At 34.4% G+C, this 16,501-nt stretch overlaps 1 protein-coding gene across 5 annotated transcripts in view; it reads right to left on the reverse strand.

Annotated features, from left to right (window-relative positions):
• The window catches only part of CNOT2 (CCR4-NOT transcription complex subunit 2), a 120,243-nt gene that overhangs the window by 15,214 nt on the left and 88,528 nt on the right, over nucleotides 1-16,501 (reverse strand). For all 5 annotated transcript variants that reach the window (XM_029953407.1, XM_029953409.1, XM_029953411.1 and 2 more), the window contains 4 exons: nucleotides 7,624-7,771; nucleotides 6,652-6,834; nucleotides 4,306-4,385; nucleotides 1,426-1,551 (listed from right to left, as the gene is read on the reverse strand). In XM_029953407.1, the coding sequence (XP_029809267.1) occupies nucleotides 1,426-1,551; nucleotides 4,306-4,385; nucleotides 6,652-6,834; nucleotides 7,624-7,771 (537 nt within the window). The remainder of the gene's footprint in view (nucleotides 1-1,425; nucleotides 1,552-4,305; nucleotides 4,386-6,651; nucleotides 6,835-7,623; nucleotides 7,772-16,501) is intronic.

Genomic DNA, 16,501 nt, shown 5'->3' on the forward strand with positions numbered 1-16,501 from the left:
AATGAACAAAATAAATTTTAAAAGAACATGTCAGTATTCTACTTGAAAGTGACTTACAGAGTGAGCAAATTGCAATCAATTATAAAACAACTCCGTATTATTTCAGATTTTCTTGGACTCCATGTAATAGATGTAAAACATGCAAGAACTGGGAAGTAATCCTCCCACTATACTTGGCATTAGTCAGGCCCTTATTGGAGAACAATATCCAGTTTGGGGCTCCACAATTCAAGAACGATATGGAGAAACTAGAGTTGGTCCAAGGAGAGCAACGGGAATGATTAAAGGGATGAAAAAATGGACCTATGAGGAAAGGTTAAAAACATTAGAGTCTGAACTGAGAATCAAGTAGCTAGGTACTCAACTTCCAGGGCAGATCATTTTTTTTTTTTTTTTTGGTTATTTTTGGAAGACTAATTTGGAAACTTGAGAATACTAACAATATATTTTTCCCTTCTCCACATACTGTTTGTTATTTGTATTCATATTCTGAAAGGTACAGAAATCCTTCTTTGATGAAAATGGGAAAAACGGTTATCTTAGAAAAGTAATGAACTGATCCCTCTAAGTTCATTGTTTCTGCTACTGATCTCTATCAGATCCTCCCAAAACGAAACAACTACGTGCAATGGATAAAGAAAATATGGCTATATTGTGTTACACAATTTTCATGTCTAAATTGTAACTGCACATTTCATGCCCCTCCTTTTCATAATTATTAGAGCCGGTGAAAAAGGGTTTTAATTGTGACTGAGAGTCTACATCAACTATCCATAACCCCATGAGGAGTGGTATTCAACGGAAGGCAATTTTTTCTCTCATGGGACATTTGTGAATGTCTAGAGACACCTATGCTTATCAAAATGATGGGAAGGGGGGAACGGGGGGAGGTACTATTGGCATCAAGTAGGTAGAGGCCAGGGATGTTGCTATACCTTCTCTAATGCCCCGAACAGCCTCCCCATTTACAAATATTATCTGACCCAAATGTCAGTAGTGTGGAAGTTGAAAACTGGCTTAGGAAAAATAGTCAATGTATGATCAGTCATTATTAATCACTAGAAATGCAGGAATGTGTTCTTTAAAAAAATGTGTGACAAATTAAAAAGAGAAAAGGCACCTTACTCATCACAGTATATTTAAGGCAGAAATGCCAGAAGAAAACCTCTGAACACCAATGAAGATTTCCTTTTAGGTTTCCATACAAACTGTTTTCCCATCTAATTTTGCTATCATAATATTCTGGAGGGAAAATGTACTTTGCATATATCAGCTTTGACAAAATTATGCTACTCGGATTAGAAAACATATATATGTGTGTGTACACACACACATGAACATGCATATGTGTAGAAATGTGTATGTCTGTGCGTGTGTGCACACAACGGGAAGTTTCCATTAGCCATCATTAAAAAGTTTAATTACCATAAGGAGCTCTTCCAGCCAAGGGGTTTATTAATGGAGTTGGGTTACCACTTCCTTCTCTTCTGTTTCGGTCTGCTAATGCTGGAAAATCTGAAAGGTCCAATCCTGTCACATTTTCACTTCCATCTAAATAATGAGAAAGAACATTATTGATTCTACAAACATTTTATTTTATTTTAAATAAGCTCTACACCCAACACGGGGCTTGAACTCACGACTCAGAGATCAAGAGTCACATATTCTACTGACTGAGCCAGCCAGGAACCCTGATTGTACAAACATTTTAAAGAGATTATTAAAGACCAACCATAATATAATTTGAAATAACAGTACCTTCTTCCTAACTACACAACACTGTACTAGGTATGTATACGTGTACATTAAACACTTGTGGACTTACTTCGTGCAAAATAATTTCATGAATAATTCAGCAAAGCAATATGTAGCTAGCATAATAAAAATCTCAAATCCTAGAGACCTAAGATAGAGAATAAGGAGTGAACGTGGTACATTTATTTCCCCTGTGAAGGATGGTACTCTAAAGTTATAGCTTGTTAGCTAACAAGAGAGAGGTTGTGGTGATATAACTGTTCTTTTCATTATATCCAAAACCAGAGGTAGTATCTGGATGCTTGGAACATTAGTTACACATAGGTGTGATAATGACAGTGCCTCTTGCAAATGACCAGACTCATATGGGAAACACAGGCAGTGGGAACGGAAACTCTATGGACTTCTATCCTGTGATCTACTTGTCCCATACACAAATGTGTATGCATACACACGTACGTGTGCGAGTGTGTGTGTATGTGTGTGTGTGTGTTTTAGCAGTTGGGTAGTATAGTAAGGTGGAGTAGATACAATATAAGTGGGGTTCCCATGTCTGGCAAACGCATGGGAATATGATGCGAAGCCCAGAAGTTTATATTACCTATTACACAGTAGGCGCTCAATAAATATATATAAAATTAATTTTTGTTCATTTTAAATGAAAAAGATCAGCTTGAAATTTAACCTAAAATTTCTACTTTGCTAATTTTTTAAAGATTTTATTTTTAAGTAATCGCTACACCCATTGTGGAGCTCAAACTCCCAACCCCAGGACTAAGACTTGCATGCTCTACTACCTGAGTCAGCCATGAGCCCCTCTATGTTGCCTATTTTAATCATCCCACTTATTTCTTCTCAGCTTTTATTATTCTATTGTTCTTACAATCTTATATGCTTAATTTTTGAAGAATTTAATTTTCTACCTTAGTTTTAGCCTGAACTATAGGTTTTTTTAAAAAAATCTGTTTCATCTAATGTTTTAATGTTTTATAGCATTTTCAATTTATTTGCCTTTCAGTTAATTTTGAATTTTTCTCCAAGTTTCAAGTTAGAAAAATCTCAGAAACTAATTATCTCAAGATTACTTTGTTGATAAAAAATAACACACTCTATTAACATTCCAAGTCAGGTTATAATGTAAAATTATGAAGACTAAAGGATAAACTCATATCTACTGCTTCTAACCCAATTGCAGTTTATTAATTTTTAATTTTAAAAAGATACTACTACATAAAAACAGGAGAAATTTATAGTGTTTCAATCTATAAAAGTAATCTTTCTTGAATTATCTGGTTACAGTTACACAGTTATAAATTAACTACATACTTTGAACATATACTAGCTTTTAATACACATCTTCAGGTCCTCTAAGATGGAATTGATAATTGCCATGTTATCTGAAAATTTTAACCTAAAAAATACTTAATAAACCCCCAAATTTAGATTTTTAGGTAAAGACTTGGAGACGATTTTCCTAAAAATAGGTAAAATTTAGTTAAAAATGAATTTAAAAAATTTTTAAATTAAACTATGATACATAGTCTGATTTCAGAGATAATAAAACATGAAAAAATGTACTTTTCAGAAACAATGGGAATATGGTATTTCATACATTTTAACATCTTGAACATAAAACTATAAGTTTTAAATGCTAAAATTTGAGTTTTGAGTCTAATTTGATCAATCTATGCCGCTAAACACATAAAACCACGTAAAATTAAAAGCTCATAGTCACAAATGACATTTTATTGCTAAATCTTGTTTGATGGTCCACATATGCTTCATTTCACTGATCATTCTTTTCGTTCCACTTCTTTCATATATATTTCTCTCTGAATGATCAATTCATTTTTTGCTCCTATAATCGTAACAACATCCTTTATTTCTTTTCTCAGGAAAGGGTCTGGAGGCAAGGATGGAAGAGGGTAAAATCTGAAGCAGAATGGCAATAAAGCCTCCTGTTCTCCTCTCTCTGAAGCAGTTGATAAAAGAAAGAAATCTATAGACTGTAGGAATTCAAAATCAGAATTCTATGTAATTAAATTCTAAATTTTTCATATAAAACTAGATAAAAAAATCTAAGGTTAAATACCAAAATTAGTATTATTAAAATTATTAACAAAAGTTAAGTGCTCCAACATAATTTTAAAGTTCTATTCAATCTGGGTCTCTATAGCCAGAATGTCATACCACTCAACCTAAATTAGGCTGTAGTGACAGGACTGAGGATAGGAAACACTCTTGAAGCAAAAGAAATTCTGAGGCATAAATATAGACTAGGGTAATGTTTAGGGGCTTTCTCTAGGTGTTAAGGAAATAATTCTGCAGTTGTTAACACTATGCTATTACCATATCAAGTGAAAAAATCTATTTAAATATCTCAACTATTCACTTGAATTAAACCCTATTCCTGTCAAATCCTCACTAAATTAAATTCTACCAGTTTAACACAAAATTCCTATTAATATTTTAAGACCAGTAGGTTGAATTGCTTTATACTTCAAAGATCTACCATACTTTTATAGGGTACTACCTCCAGAATCAGCTTACCTGTTCCATTAAAAATGTTACTTGATAAGGAGTTATTCATTCCAAATGCCTGATTCCTGTTCATTCCAAATCCAGACATACTGGGTACATGGAAAATAATTTTAGATATACAGTAAGAACACTAACTTCCAGATGAAGAAAAACAGAAGTGTATACTTTTGATCTCATATAAAACAATGTTTAAAAATAAACACTAGTTTTATTCTTCTGAGTTTATTAACCTTTATTTAAAAATGTTCCTCAAGTCCTTCCATGAATAACTGAGAACCAAAATGTCTTAATGAATTAAAAAACAAAAAGCAAAGAATGTATACATAAGTCTGGAGGAAAACAGAGATTAATGGCACTATGTGATGTACTTGGAGAACCAACTTACTGGATGCACTGGTAGAAGTAACTAATCACAAAAACATGCAGTTTATTGTAAAACTATTGTTCCCAAACACTTGCTCTCCTTCCACTACTGGTAAAGTATGCTATTATTACTTTCCATAAAAGATCTTTCATATAATACAGTCTTTCCCGACTAGAATATAAACTCCTCATGGACAGAGTCTGTGTCATAGTCATCTTTGCATCCTCTGCCTTTAGTGCTCAGGAAGATACAACAGGCACTCAATAAATGTTTCGTTTTAAATGATGCTTTTCTTTAACTGAATTTAGTGTTCTAAAACACATTATTCTTATCTAAATATAGTTTATCTTTCAGCTACTTAAAAGAAAAACCAAATCTCTCGATAGTGCCCTCTATTCTAAATTAATGCACAACTGGCACTTGGTAAATAGTTACAAATGCCTCCCTTTTTTGCACAAGCCTAAACATGAGAAAACAAAAACAAGTCTGAACTTAAGGCAAGGCCCAGAAGTAATTAAGAATGTCAAAAAGAGCTGTTAATGCAAATTCTATAATGAAAGTAGGTATCTTTACCATCAAATAATCTGATAAACGACAGTGTATCAGTGGTATGAGTAGGGTTAAACTGTTTGAAGATGATAGGGCTTTCTGTTTTTGTTTTTTCACCTAAATCTGTGAAACTAACTATGACCAAACAGTTTTTCCCAAAATCTGGAGCTGATCAAACGATACTCTAAGGAAGAGAAGGAAAGCCATTAAAAATACTTGTTTCATAGCAAGTGAGCAATGCTGGTGACCTAGGTACCTTCAAACATTGTATAAATACTAAAGGCTGAAAACATTCTATAACAAATACAATTTACCAATAGTTATAAGCAGGGTTTTAGACACCCATGTTTCATTGACAATTTATAAGCAATGTATTTTTAGAAAATAATTAAAATGTGAAAAAATATGGAAAGGTGAAAATATATACATTCGATGAACAATACTGTAAAAAAAAGATGTAATAAAGTCCAAGAAGTATACAATTAGGAAGCTATCAAGGAGATAAGAATTTTGATAACCCTTTACAGATAGTAATTCTTTAAGAAAATTAAACTATTAATACTCATAAACCTAAAATAACTGGAGTTTACTGGATGAAGATCAAACAGGAAATATGCTAATAACCTATTTTAATCCAGATTTTATAAGTAACAGATAAAAGAAAGTGAATTAAATGGGTAAGATAGCAAATAGGTGAAGATCCTTTTTCCTCCCACAGTTCCCCATTAAAAAAAGAAAAGCTGGCAGACTTAAATGCTATTTTTGCAAGATACAAAACCTTATACTGTAGTCATCACTAATACAAATTATCTGAACAGCTTAAAAATTGTAACAAAATGGACAATTGGTCTTCATAAAGTCATTATTATTTGCATAGTAAACATATGCAAATGGACAGTACAAAAGGTGTGTAAAGCACACAGTTCATCTTGCTTTAAATCCCAGGATATGACACTATTTTCAAATATTGTAGATGCAGTCTTAAAAAGTTTCTGGACACTAAGTCTCCAAACCACAAAACTAAATTTCAGTTGAAAAAGTACTGAACCAAAGCATAAGTGAAGCAAGGCAGGAATAGTCAAACTTATCCCTGGTACTATTTGTAAGTCTCTTACCACACTAAGTGGCCAGCCTCATTTAATAGAGAAGGATCTATCAACAAAAATTTGCCTGGAGGCAACTTAAGAACAATTCTTCTCTAACAACAACAAAAAGCTTTAATGTGCTTTCTAAAATCAAACTGATTTTCAAAAGATCATGCCTTTAGTTTGGGGAGGTTAAACTTGTAATGTGTAACAGAAAGAATCTTTGGTCATAAAAATATGATGAAACATACTTATGAAACAGAAGCGAAGACTCAAGAAACAGAATGTTGAATATGAAAAGGCAAATCAGAAAATACCCAGAAAGACAATTATACACATTATCAAATAACATCTTACCTGTTCACAGTAAAAGGCTGTCGAGAAGGCTGCTGCTTTGGCATACATATTATGCTTGGCGAGCTTCTGTTGGGGCTACCTAACCCTGAACTGCTCATGCTATTTGTCCTGCTAGGAATTCCAATGCCCTGACCAACCTGGGAGTGGTTCATCATATTCCTAGGATTCATAGGCAAAATACCCCTGAAAAAGAAGTATTTCTTTTTAAATCCCAGGTTATGACACTATTTTCAAATATTGTAGATGTAGTATTTATACTAAATAAGCTCTCTACAATCACACTCATTAAAATTCTCTGTAAATAATCAATCAGCCTAACCCCAGAACCTCAAATATACTTTCAAATTACACTGCTAATTTTCATAAATTTAATTCTTTTGTCTGGTCATTCTAGCTCTTTGAAAAGTCAAACCAACAAGAAATTGGGTAAAGGATGGCAGAACTAATGTAAGGTGATATTTAAGATGAGAAAATTATTGGTGTGACTATGATATAAAATAATACAAATGTATTTCACACATATTATTTAAAATAAGTTCATTCCAAATGTATTGCATTCTATCTGCTTCATGCTAATATGCATCATCTATGTAATCTTGTTTTATTTTACTCACTAGAACAATGAATGTGTGTTGAGGGAGCAATAATCAGAATAATCTGAGGGATGATTTTAAACTGCCCATCCTCTCTTGAGGAAGAGAGCTGACTTCTGAAAAAGTTCCCCAGGTGGTGATTCACCCTTGATATCCACCCAGCTGACAACCAGTATGCTAGATGCAGGATAAAAACATCTTACACTATACTTATCAAGTTGCAATGAAATAAAATGAGCATAGGGTATTTACTTTCTTTTCCTCAGTGAAAGGCACTGAACCAGAAAAATCAAATAATTAGTTATCTTATAAAAACTAAAAAGCTTGCTTAGTCTACAAAGATACCGCTTGAGAAATATTCTGGTCCATCAATAAATACCTGCTTGGAGATGGAGGCGTGTGAAGTGACATTGTTGGTACCCCTGTTGTTGGCGTGACGTGGCTCGGTAACTGAGTGCCTTGTGATAAGCTGCGATTTAACTGAGGGGTATTGTTGCTCATCCCCCTCATTGGAAGGCCTAGTGCACCTATTAAAAAAATTCAGAAGAAGGAAATTCATTGCCATCAGGAATGAAATTGTTATCCATCTTCTGGAGTTGGCAATTTAAAACATTTTAAAATGACCTAACATGTAATAGAATATGCAAATTTTAAATGGATATATTCAATTCACTCCAAATGGAATCTGATTTTAACAAAAATGTTCTAGTCTGAAATTTAATATTATGAACGGCTACTGCCTTCATAGTTCTATCTTCTTTTCATATTCCTATTTTACAATAGACTATGCCTGCCACTGGTTTAACAAATTAGAAAACTTTTGTTTCAATAAAAACACTCTGTATAAATATGGCTTTAAGAAATTTGCAGTTTTATGTTTTTATGTTTTAAATCAAAACTGAGGTACACAGACATTTAACCCCACTTTGCTGATGTAGCTTTAATTTTTATGATCCTTTTAAAATGCATTTAAGAAATCTCTGCTACTATTTATACAGATACTTCTCAACATTACAATTTTTACAAATCCAACATAAAATGTCAGCAACTGTTAAAATAACGCAAGCTGATATAACTATAAGAAATGAGAACTTAAAACATTTAAAAGTTTCCAAAATACAATGACCTTCTATTTAATTATCTAGTTCTTCTGGGAGCAGATACAAGGATGGATGTATTCCAACAGGTACATTTTACAGACTACTGAAGTTTTACCATTCAGATACAGAACATAGAAAAAAATTAACTGGGATAAAATTATTTCAAAAATATATGACAGATTTCCTAACTTTTGTTAATGTGAAATATAAATTATTGATTTCTTAATGGCTCAGAAATATCAGCGATATCTAACATTCTACATGTTTAGACTCTCTGCCCTTTCACCTCTCGGAGTAAAGATGTCCAGCTGTCTGTCACCAGTTATCACATCTGCCCATGAAGGCTTCCATCTTCCTGACCCACACTTTTTGGTGCTTTCTATTCTAGTCAGCTGTAAAGTTGCCTGTCAGTCAACTAAACTTACTTTGAACTGAAAGTTAAATAGAAATGATGAGATGGAGAGAACTAATGAATACACAGATTCCTTTAGTGCTAGGGATTTAAAGTGACTCTTTTCTTCCCTTTTTGGTCTAATTTCAGGAGCAAGAATTTCAAGAAGCCGAATATTTTGAAATTACAACCTCCAAAAACTTGGGAGTAAATGTATTTTCAGGATGTTTTACCTCAAGTACTTTTGCAAAATTTACCTTTGGCTTAACAAGGTAGTATCTTCTATCCCAAGGAAACCAGTGGATCACACAGAGGTCACTGGAATCTGATGGCCTCAGTTACTTGGCTTATAGCCTAATTTTGCTTCTCAAAGTGAATGAACTCGCTTCTCAAGTCTATATATTCTCTATGTACTCTTTTCAGACAGGTTCCATGAGGACCAGTGGTTGGTTCTGTTTTTAAGTGACATGAAGGAAACTAACTGGCCTAGCTTGTATGTTGGTATAGTTCACCGTATGTATGTTGGTCACTAAAAGTTTTGTGACCATTAATACACTGCTAGCTGCAGACACTTTCTCTGAATCAGGACAAAATAAGGAAAAACAAGAAATTAAAAATCAGCCATATAAGATTTCTTCAGAAGAAATCAGTCTTTTCCTTCTCTTAAGCCACTCTAGTTTCCCTCTAGGCCCTCTAGATGCTCCCATAATGAACTACCGAAGTGAGACTTTTCATATGATTCACTCAACAAACATTTATTGAGTGCCTCCTATGTGCCAAGCACTGTGCTGGTTGCTGGGGATACAGCAGTGAACAAGGTATAAAAGGCTCCTACCCTAAGGGAGTTTACATTCTTCTCCCAAATATGCTGCCCTAAAGTTGGCAATAGCTGTGAATTAACAGGAATGTGTTTCACACAATTACTGACCAGCAAGAAATATTATACTATTTTAGAGCCAGAAGGGACCTTAAAGATCACCTAGTCCAATGTTCACATTTTACAGATGAGGAATCTGAGCCTCAGATGAGTTAACTGACTTCTCCAAGGTAACACAAAGAACCAAGACTAGAATTTAGATCTCTTAACTCCAAGTGTTCTTCATGGAAGCCCTATGGGAACCCAACATAACACTTAGTGAACACCCCTTGTGAGTGTTTACCAATTTGTGGCACCTCTATTTTGTTTTCTCTTGCCTTCCCTCCCCCAAATATATACCTCCCTTCAAATTTTTTCCAAATCTCCATCTCGTGGTCTTCTCTCTCCCCTCCCCCATTTTCTTTCTCCCTGTCTTCTCTGTACCTGTCAAGTTTTCATTCTTCTAATTTTACTTTCCCTTTCTTTTTCACTCTTACACATTCAGCACTGTATATAAACATACACTTTCTAAAAATCAAAAACCATTTGGCTCTTTTCTAATAATCAATATACCTTATTAAAGACTCATTAAAATTTGTTTACTTCAATCCTTCATATACTTACTGTATGCTGTATTATGAAAATTTGTAACTTAGGAAATATCTTAGAGACTACGGATTATCTGAACATCAGCAAAAACTTTTGGAGACAGAAATAAGAATGGACATGGTATTTTAGTCAATTAGGGATTGGCACACGAGTTAATTAACTGTTGAAAATGAAGGACGACAGTATGACAAACTCAAAGATTAGTGTTTACTTTTACTTCTACTTTAACACTTTTGATTTCACAAAACAGCTAATAAGTTCAAACAGTCTGGGTTGAACTAGGTAGGTATGAAAAAAAAAGAGAGAGGAGTGCATCAATTTCAAACTGGATCATCAAGCTTTGAAAAACTTAATAATCAAGCTATTTAAAATTAAAAACTGAATTCTTTTAAAACAAAGAGTATTACTGAATAAGAACATACAATAATTTATTTTTAGGAAAAAAATACACTAAGTCATTAAATTTGAGTTACTTGAGTCAATTACAACTGGGTAAGGTCAAAGAGAGAAAACTTTACTCTTTTAGTGACATAATTAGAAACAATCACAGAAGAACTCTTCTCTAAAATATACCAAGAAGATGCGTAAGCTAAAAGAAAATATGGGGGGGGGGGAAGACCTCATAAAAAATTTGGCATAAAATAAATATAATAGGTGAAAAAAATATTATGAGGAATAAATGAACAAACAAAAGTTAAAAAGTAGTTAAAACGGTTACGGTTCTAAGTCAAATTTTTCTTTCAATTTGACAAAGTGTTAATAAAGAGTAATACAGTAGTAGGAGAAATATATGAAATACTCCAAGTAGATTCCTACCTCTAGTTTGGCAGGGTGCTAAACTGAGAATGAACTGAAATCTTCATGCATCATTTGTCAGAAATCCAAAAGAATATGATGTAAGGAATGTTTCTATGAATTGTTTCCATTGCACACACTGGTTAATAGCACATCCCTTAAATATTTAATGGCAAAATATGCCATCTTTTATTCAGTCTTTTGCTAAAAACAAATTATTATTGTTACAAGTTATAAGAAAAAATCCAGTCACAGCAAGCAAACCTTTGAATACTCACACGTAAATGAAATCTCCTGAAATCTTTATTAAGGAGAGGGTAGAAAATCCATTAATTGATGCAAGAGGGCTTACTGTGCCCCCTTTTCCATTTCCAAAGCAACTAGCTTCTCCTAGGAGCTCACTGTCCTGCTCACACTAACAATGACTAACCACTTTCTAACCTCCAATTTGTCCTCATATCTTCCTTCCTCCAATCCAATCTGGCCTGCACTTCGCTGATTAATCTTCCCTGTAACATTATTTGTTATACATTTTCGCCTCATTAAAATCCAAAGATTTTAGACAGAGAAAAGTCTCCAGAGATCATCCAACTAAGTTACAAATAAAGAACATTAGGAATTAAGTTACCTGCCCAAGATCACAAATAATGATCCAATCTTCTTAACTCTTATTTTTAATCCCTTTTTTCAAGCTATCATTTTCCACTTCTTATAGTAGTTGTTAACTTTTATATCACCTGGAGAACTTTAAAATCTGGGTCCCGTGCCCAGAAATTATCACTAAAGTCTGAATCCAGGCAATTTATGGCCAGTGGGATTTAAAAACTTCTCCAGGTGTTTTTAGGGGTAGAGCCAGAATTGAGAATCACTGTCCTATAGTACTAAATCCAATCACAGTTTAGTATTTTAAAATTGTCATGACCCAAAAGAGTCTCCTAGTCTTTGCTTCCCCTGTCTCAGCTTTACTGAGATATAACTGATATAGAACTCTTCCATTCCTAATTAATATTTTACACCAATATAAACTCTTTTTTACATACTATATATTTTACTTACATCTTCCTTCTTTCGCTGGTCCTCTCTCCAAATCTTACCCTTGCAAGTGACCTTGCACTTTTATTCATATCCATCTCCCAACCTACAATACTTTCCCTTCTCTTATTCTATGAAAATGCAAAAAAAAAATTTTTTTTAATGTCAGGATCCAGGTGTTTACACGTAGAATACATACAGTGTGCTCTGATGTATATAGGAGGAACCATTAACTCAGATGTGAAACTAAAATGGATTTGGAATCAGAAAATGTTTTCTGGAAGAGACAGTACATGAATTAAAATAATGGAAGAGATCTAGTTCAGGTATTTGGTGGTGGGGATGATGAGTCAGGTAGGTAAAAACATTGTAACAACAAGAGAAAACAACAAGATTATGAAAATGATGACAAGTGATATGCCTGGAGGAAGAATGAGCTTGTTTCTGGGTACTAAGGATGTATGAAACAAGAGAGAAACATGAATGGAGTTAACTGGCTTCAAAATCCTCAACTATGAAAAGCTGATGCTACGCTGGAACCAGCTGAGAGTACCTGACAACATTTGGCTTACTCCTCCTCAACCTAAGTTTCCACTATAGATTCATGACACCCATTCACAAAGTAATGCAGGTATCAAACTTTAGAAATCTTTGGTCTCTCTCTGTCACATCTTATATCACTAAATCATGTGAGCTCTATTTGCAAAATATCCCAAATCTGACTTGCTTCCTAACACCTCCACCCCCGGCTCAAGCCTCATTTTCCTGCCTGGAATATTGCAGCAGTAGCATTGTCTTTCTCATTCTTACCATTTGCCCCTCTCTTGCTACAGAGCAAAGTGATCTTTTAAAAATGAAACTATAGGACACCTGAATGGCTCAGTCAGTTCGTCTCAGGTCATGATCCCACCATAGTTTGTGGGTTCAAGCCCTGTGTCGGGCTCTGTGCTGACAGCTCAGAGGCTGGAGCCTGTCTTCAGATCCTGTGTCTCCCTCTCTCTCTGACCCTCCTCTGCTCACGTTGTCTCTCTCTCTCTCTCTCAAAAATAAATAAAACATATTTTAAAAATTTTTAAATAAAAATAAAAATGAAACTGTACCTTAAAATCCTTCCATTTAACTTAGAATAATCCAAATTCTTTATCGAATCTTTACAAGACTCAATGATCTGACACCTGCTACTCTATTAATCTTCTACTTTCTTTGTTCATTACACTGGCCCTCTCACTCTTCCTTTAACTCATTAAGTTCATTTCTTACATTCTCATCAGGATCCATTTGCTGTCGTCTGTACCTGAAAAGCTCTCCCCCAAATCTGTCCAAAAATTTCCCTTCTTCAACATTCAGGTTTCCATTCAAATATCACCTCCTCAGAGATAACCTCTTTGTTTGCTCCATGTAAAAATAGGAATCCCATCCACTAATCCCTTAATCTGACTTAATTATTATAGTACTTACTACCAGAGTCGTATTATTTCCTAGTTGTCTTCAGGATTATTCTTTCTCCATTAAAATAGAAGGTCCATGCGGGACACCTGGGCGGCTCAGTGGTTAAGTGTCCAACTTTGGCTCAGGTCATGATCTCATGGTTTTTGAGTTTGAGCCCCCACATCAGGCTCTGTGCTGACAGCTCAGAACCTGGAGCCTGCTTCAGATACTGTGCCTTCCTGTTTCTCTGCCCCTTCCCCACGTGGGTTTTGTCTCTCTGTCTCTCTGTCTCTGTCTCTCTCTCTCGCAAAAATATATAACATTAAAAATTAAAAAGAAAGCTCCATGAAAACAAGATCGTTGTTATTTGCCATACTCTTAAATCCTGGGATAATATTTCGCCCGTGGTAGAAGTAGCCAACTAAATACTACCATAATGCAAACTCTTTAAATATGTGGATTTAACATTTGTTGTTTCTATTATGTGCTAACAGCCCACTATCTAGGATCATGACATTCAGTAAGGAAATGTAACATCCAGGTTTCAAAGCAACTTCTGCTCACAACTCATATTCACATAGTTACACTTACTAAGTAATATAATCCTGGTGCTATTACTTACTGCCTATAAAATCCTGGACATATCCCTTAACCCCTCTTGTGTAGCTATGAAGATGAAATGAGTTAACTCATGTAAACTACTTAAAATAGCACCTGACACATAGTAAATATGTAATAAATATTAACTTCTGGGGATGGGTGAGGTGGTATGTGGAACACACCAATGCAAAAAGAAAAAAAAATGTCAACAGGTCATCCTAAAGGTGAAAATAAACTTAGTCTAATTAAGTAATGGTTTTCACAAAATCATTATTTTCTACAAAAAAACTGTATGATTATGTTCTTGACCTTGAAAAACAGTAAAGATCTTAAGATATATCCCACAGAACTGTAAAGATCGTACTTCTTGAACGAAACCAACGTTAGCAGCCTAAGAGGTGTCCCTTGCCTTGATAAACTCGACTGCCCCCAAATCTACCCCATGCTGCAGGTGTTGCTCCCACTGTTAGAACAAACTTCCCCAGTCTTGTAAAGGCCAATGTTAAATAGGACTTCACTTGTAAATTCTTTCCTGATCATCTCCCAAGATATGTGATTACTCCCACCTCTTAAATACCTAGAATACTCAGTACTTCCTCCTCTGCTTTGTAATAACTTGTGTATTTATCTATTACATTAACCATATCTTGCCCATCATGCATTCAATAAATATTTACTGAGTGCCTGAGATGTAGAGAATACAGAGGATACAAAGGCAATAAACACATGTAATAAATAAATGCAGTAACATCACAGCAGTATGTACACTGTACCATACAGTGTATATATAGTAGAATGATCTCTTCTACCATACATTTGCACTATGCAAAATAACGCCGTTCATTTTATGGTAGGCACTCAGTAAGTACCTATTAAACTCAAGCCTACCTCCTTTTTGAAGCTTACTGTGCTTTTCTCTCTAAACCCTAAATCTGTCCATACCATTCAACACAGTACTTTTAAACCTATACATTAGCATTGTATGTAGGCTGTTATTTAACATTTTACATATAAATGTCTTGACCTCCCCAACTATAACATGTGCTTAAGAGCAAGAACTCCCAGATCATTCAGTATTACTTCAAGTATCTGGTAAACAGTCCTACCATTTTCTGAAATGTGTCATTTGCCTAACTATACAGTCAACACCACTTCTTAATCACCCACCTGTGCTCTAGTTCTCCACAAAACAAAGTAGCCTTCACTTAGGTGTTCTTAAAATAGGAGGCCAGGTAACAGGAAGAAAACAGATGGTAGACCTCCATTTTAATGGTACTCTCTCCTGCTGAACTTTGCCAATCTGAATACAGAGTTAATGGTAGTATTCAGTACACTTTGAAGGCAAAAGAACATGTAGTGATATCAAGCCTGAGGCACAATTAGAATTACGTGCCATAAAAACATCACTAATCTGTCCTACCTACTACTCCATCTCTCCATCCTTTATTGAGGTTAGCTCCTCAAGGTTTAACATTCTGACTAACTTTAATGAAACCCAGAGCCTCAAGTCCCACAGGATAGCTGGTGTTCTTTCTGACAAGGTGTGTGTTGAGACTACTTAGCAGCTTAAATGACATATTTGGCCCTCTTGTGTCTATCCTAATGGACAGAGACGGGAAATCCAGCCTCTGTCTTTTTTTCACTAGATGTAGCTTCTAGATCTGTACCCTAGAAAGGAATAACTGTACCCTGACTTGAGACATTTCAGTTCCAGTTGACCTAAGAGTCATTTTTCTGTAGACTAATACCTACAATGTCAGTTAAAAGACTGAGCTGAGCCATGCATTGAAAATGCTGGTTCACCAATGCTACAGGAGGAACACAGCTACTTAATATACTAAATTCCAACGGGAAATATCTGTATCTATGACTTTTTAAACAACTAAGCACCTTAAAATATTTTTTCTAATGAAAACAACTTTGTTCATTTATTAATCTTTATATGCCCTTAATAATTAGCACAGTCATTTTACATACATTAAGAAGTTAATAAGTATCTGACACCAATAAAATAACTGTATGTCAAACAATCCATTCCATATCTTAGCCCAATTACAATTTCACATTTGCAGGGTAAAAAACTACAGCAGATTTTAGAAGTCCATGTAGCTGTAAAATAATTGCCATTCTCCTTCATAAAATAACCTTAGCTTCTCAAATGTCATTTTTCTCCATTCCATATCTATTTTCTGCTGTGATAAATTGTGGGCTTTAAAAAGAAAACAAAGTAAGTCCTTTGCAGTTACTCTATAGAAATAAAGGGTAGCTTTAAAATACCTAGATATTTTCATGGTAAGGGTTGCCAGAATGGTGAAAGTAGTAGGCTTCATACTAAAACACACGCTAAATGAAGAAAATTACTAGCAACACCTCTTTTATGCAATATAAATTTTTTAAAAAATATTTTCTATATAACTACAGGAAACTGCCAATATCTATATACAGT

This window comes from Suricata suricatta, chromosome 10, assembly GCF_006229205.1.
Source record: "Suricata suricatta isolate VVHF042 chromosome 10, meerkat_22Aug2017_6uvM2_HiC, whole genome shotgun sequence".
In the NCBI taxonomy this organism is placed as follows: Eukaryota; Metazoa; Chordata; class Mammalia; order Carnivora; family Herpestidae; genus Suricata; species Suricata suricatta.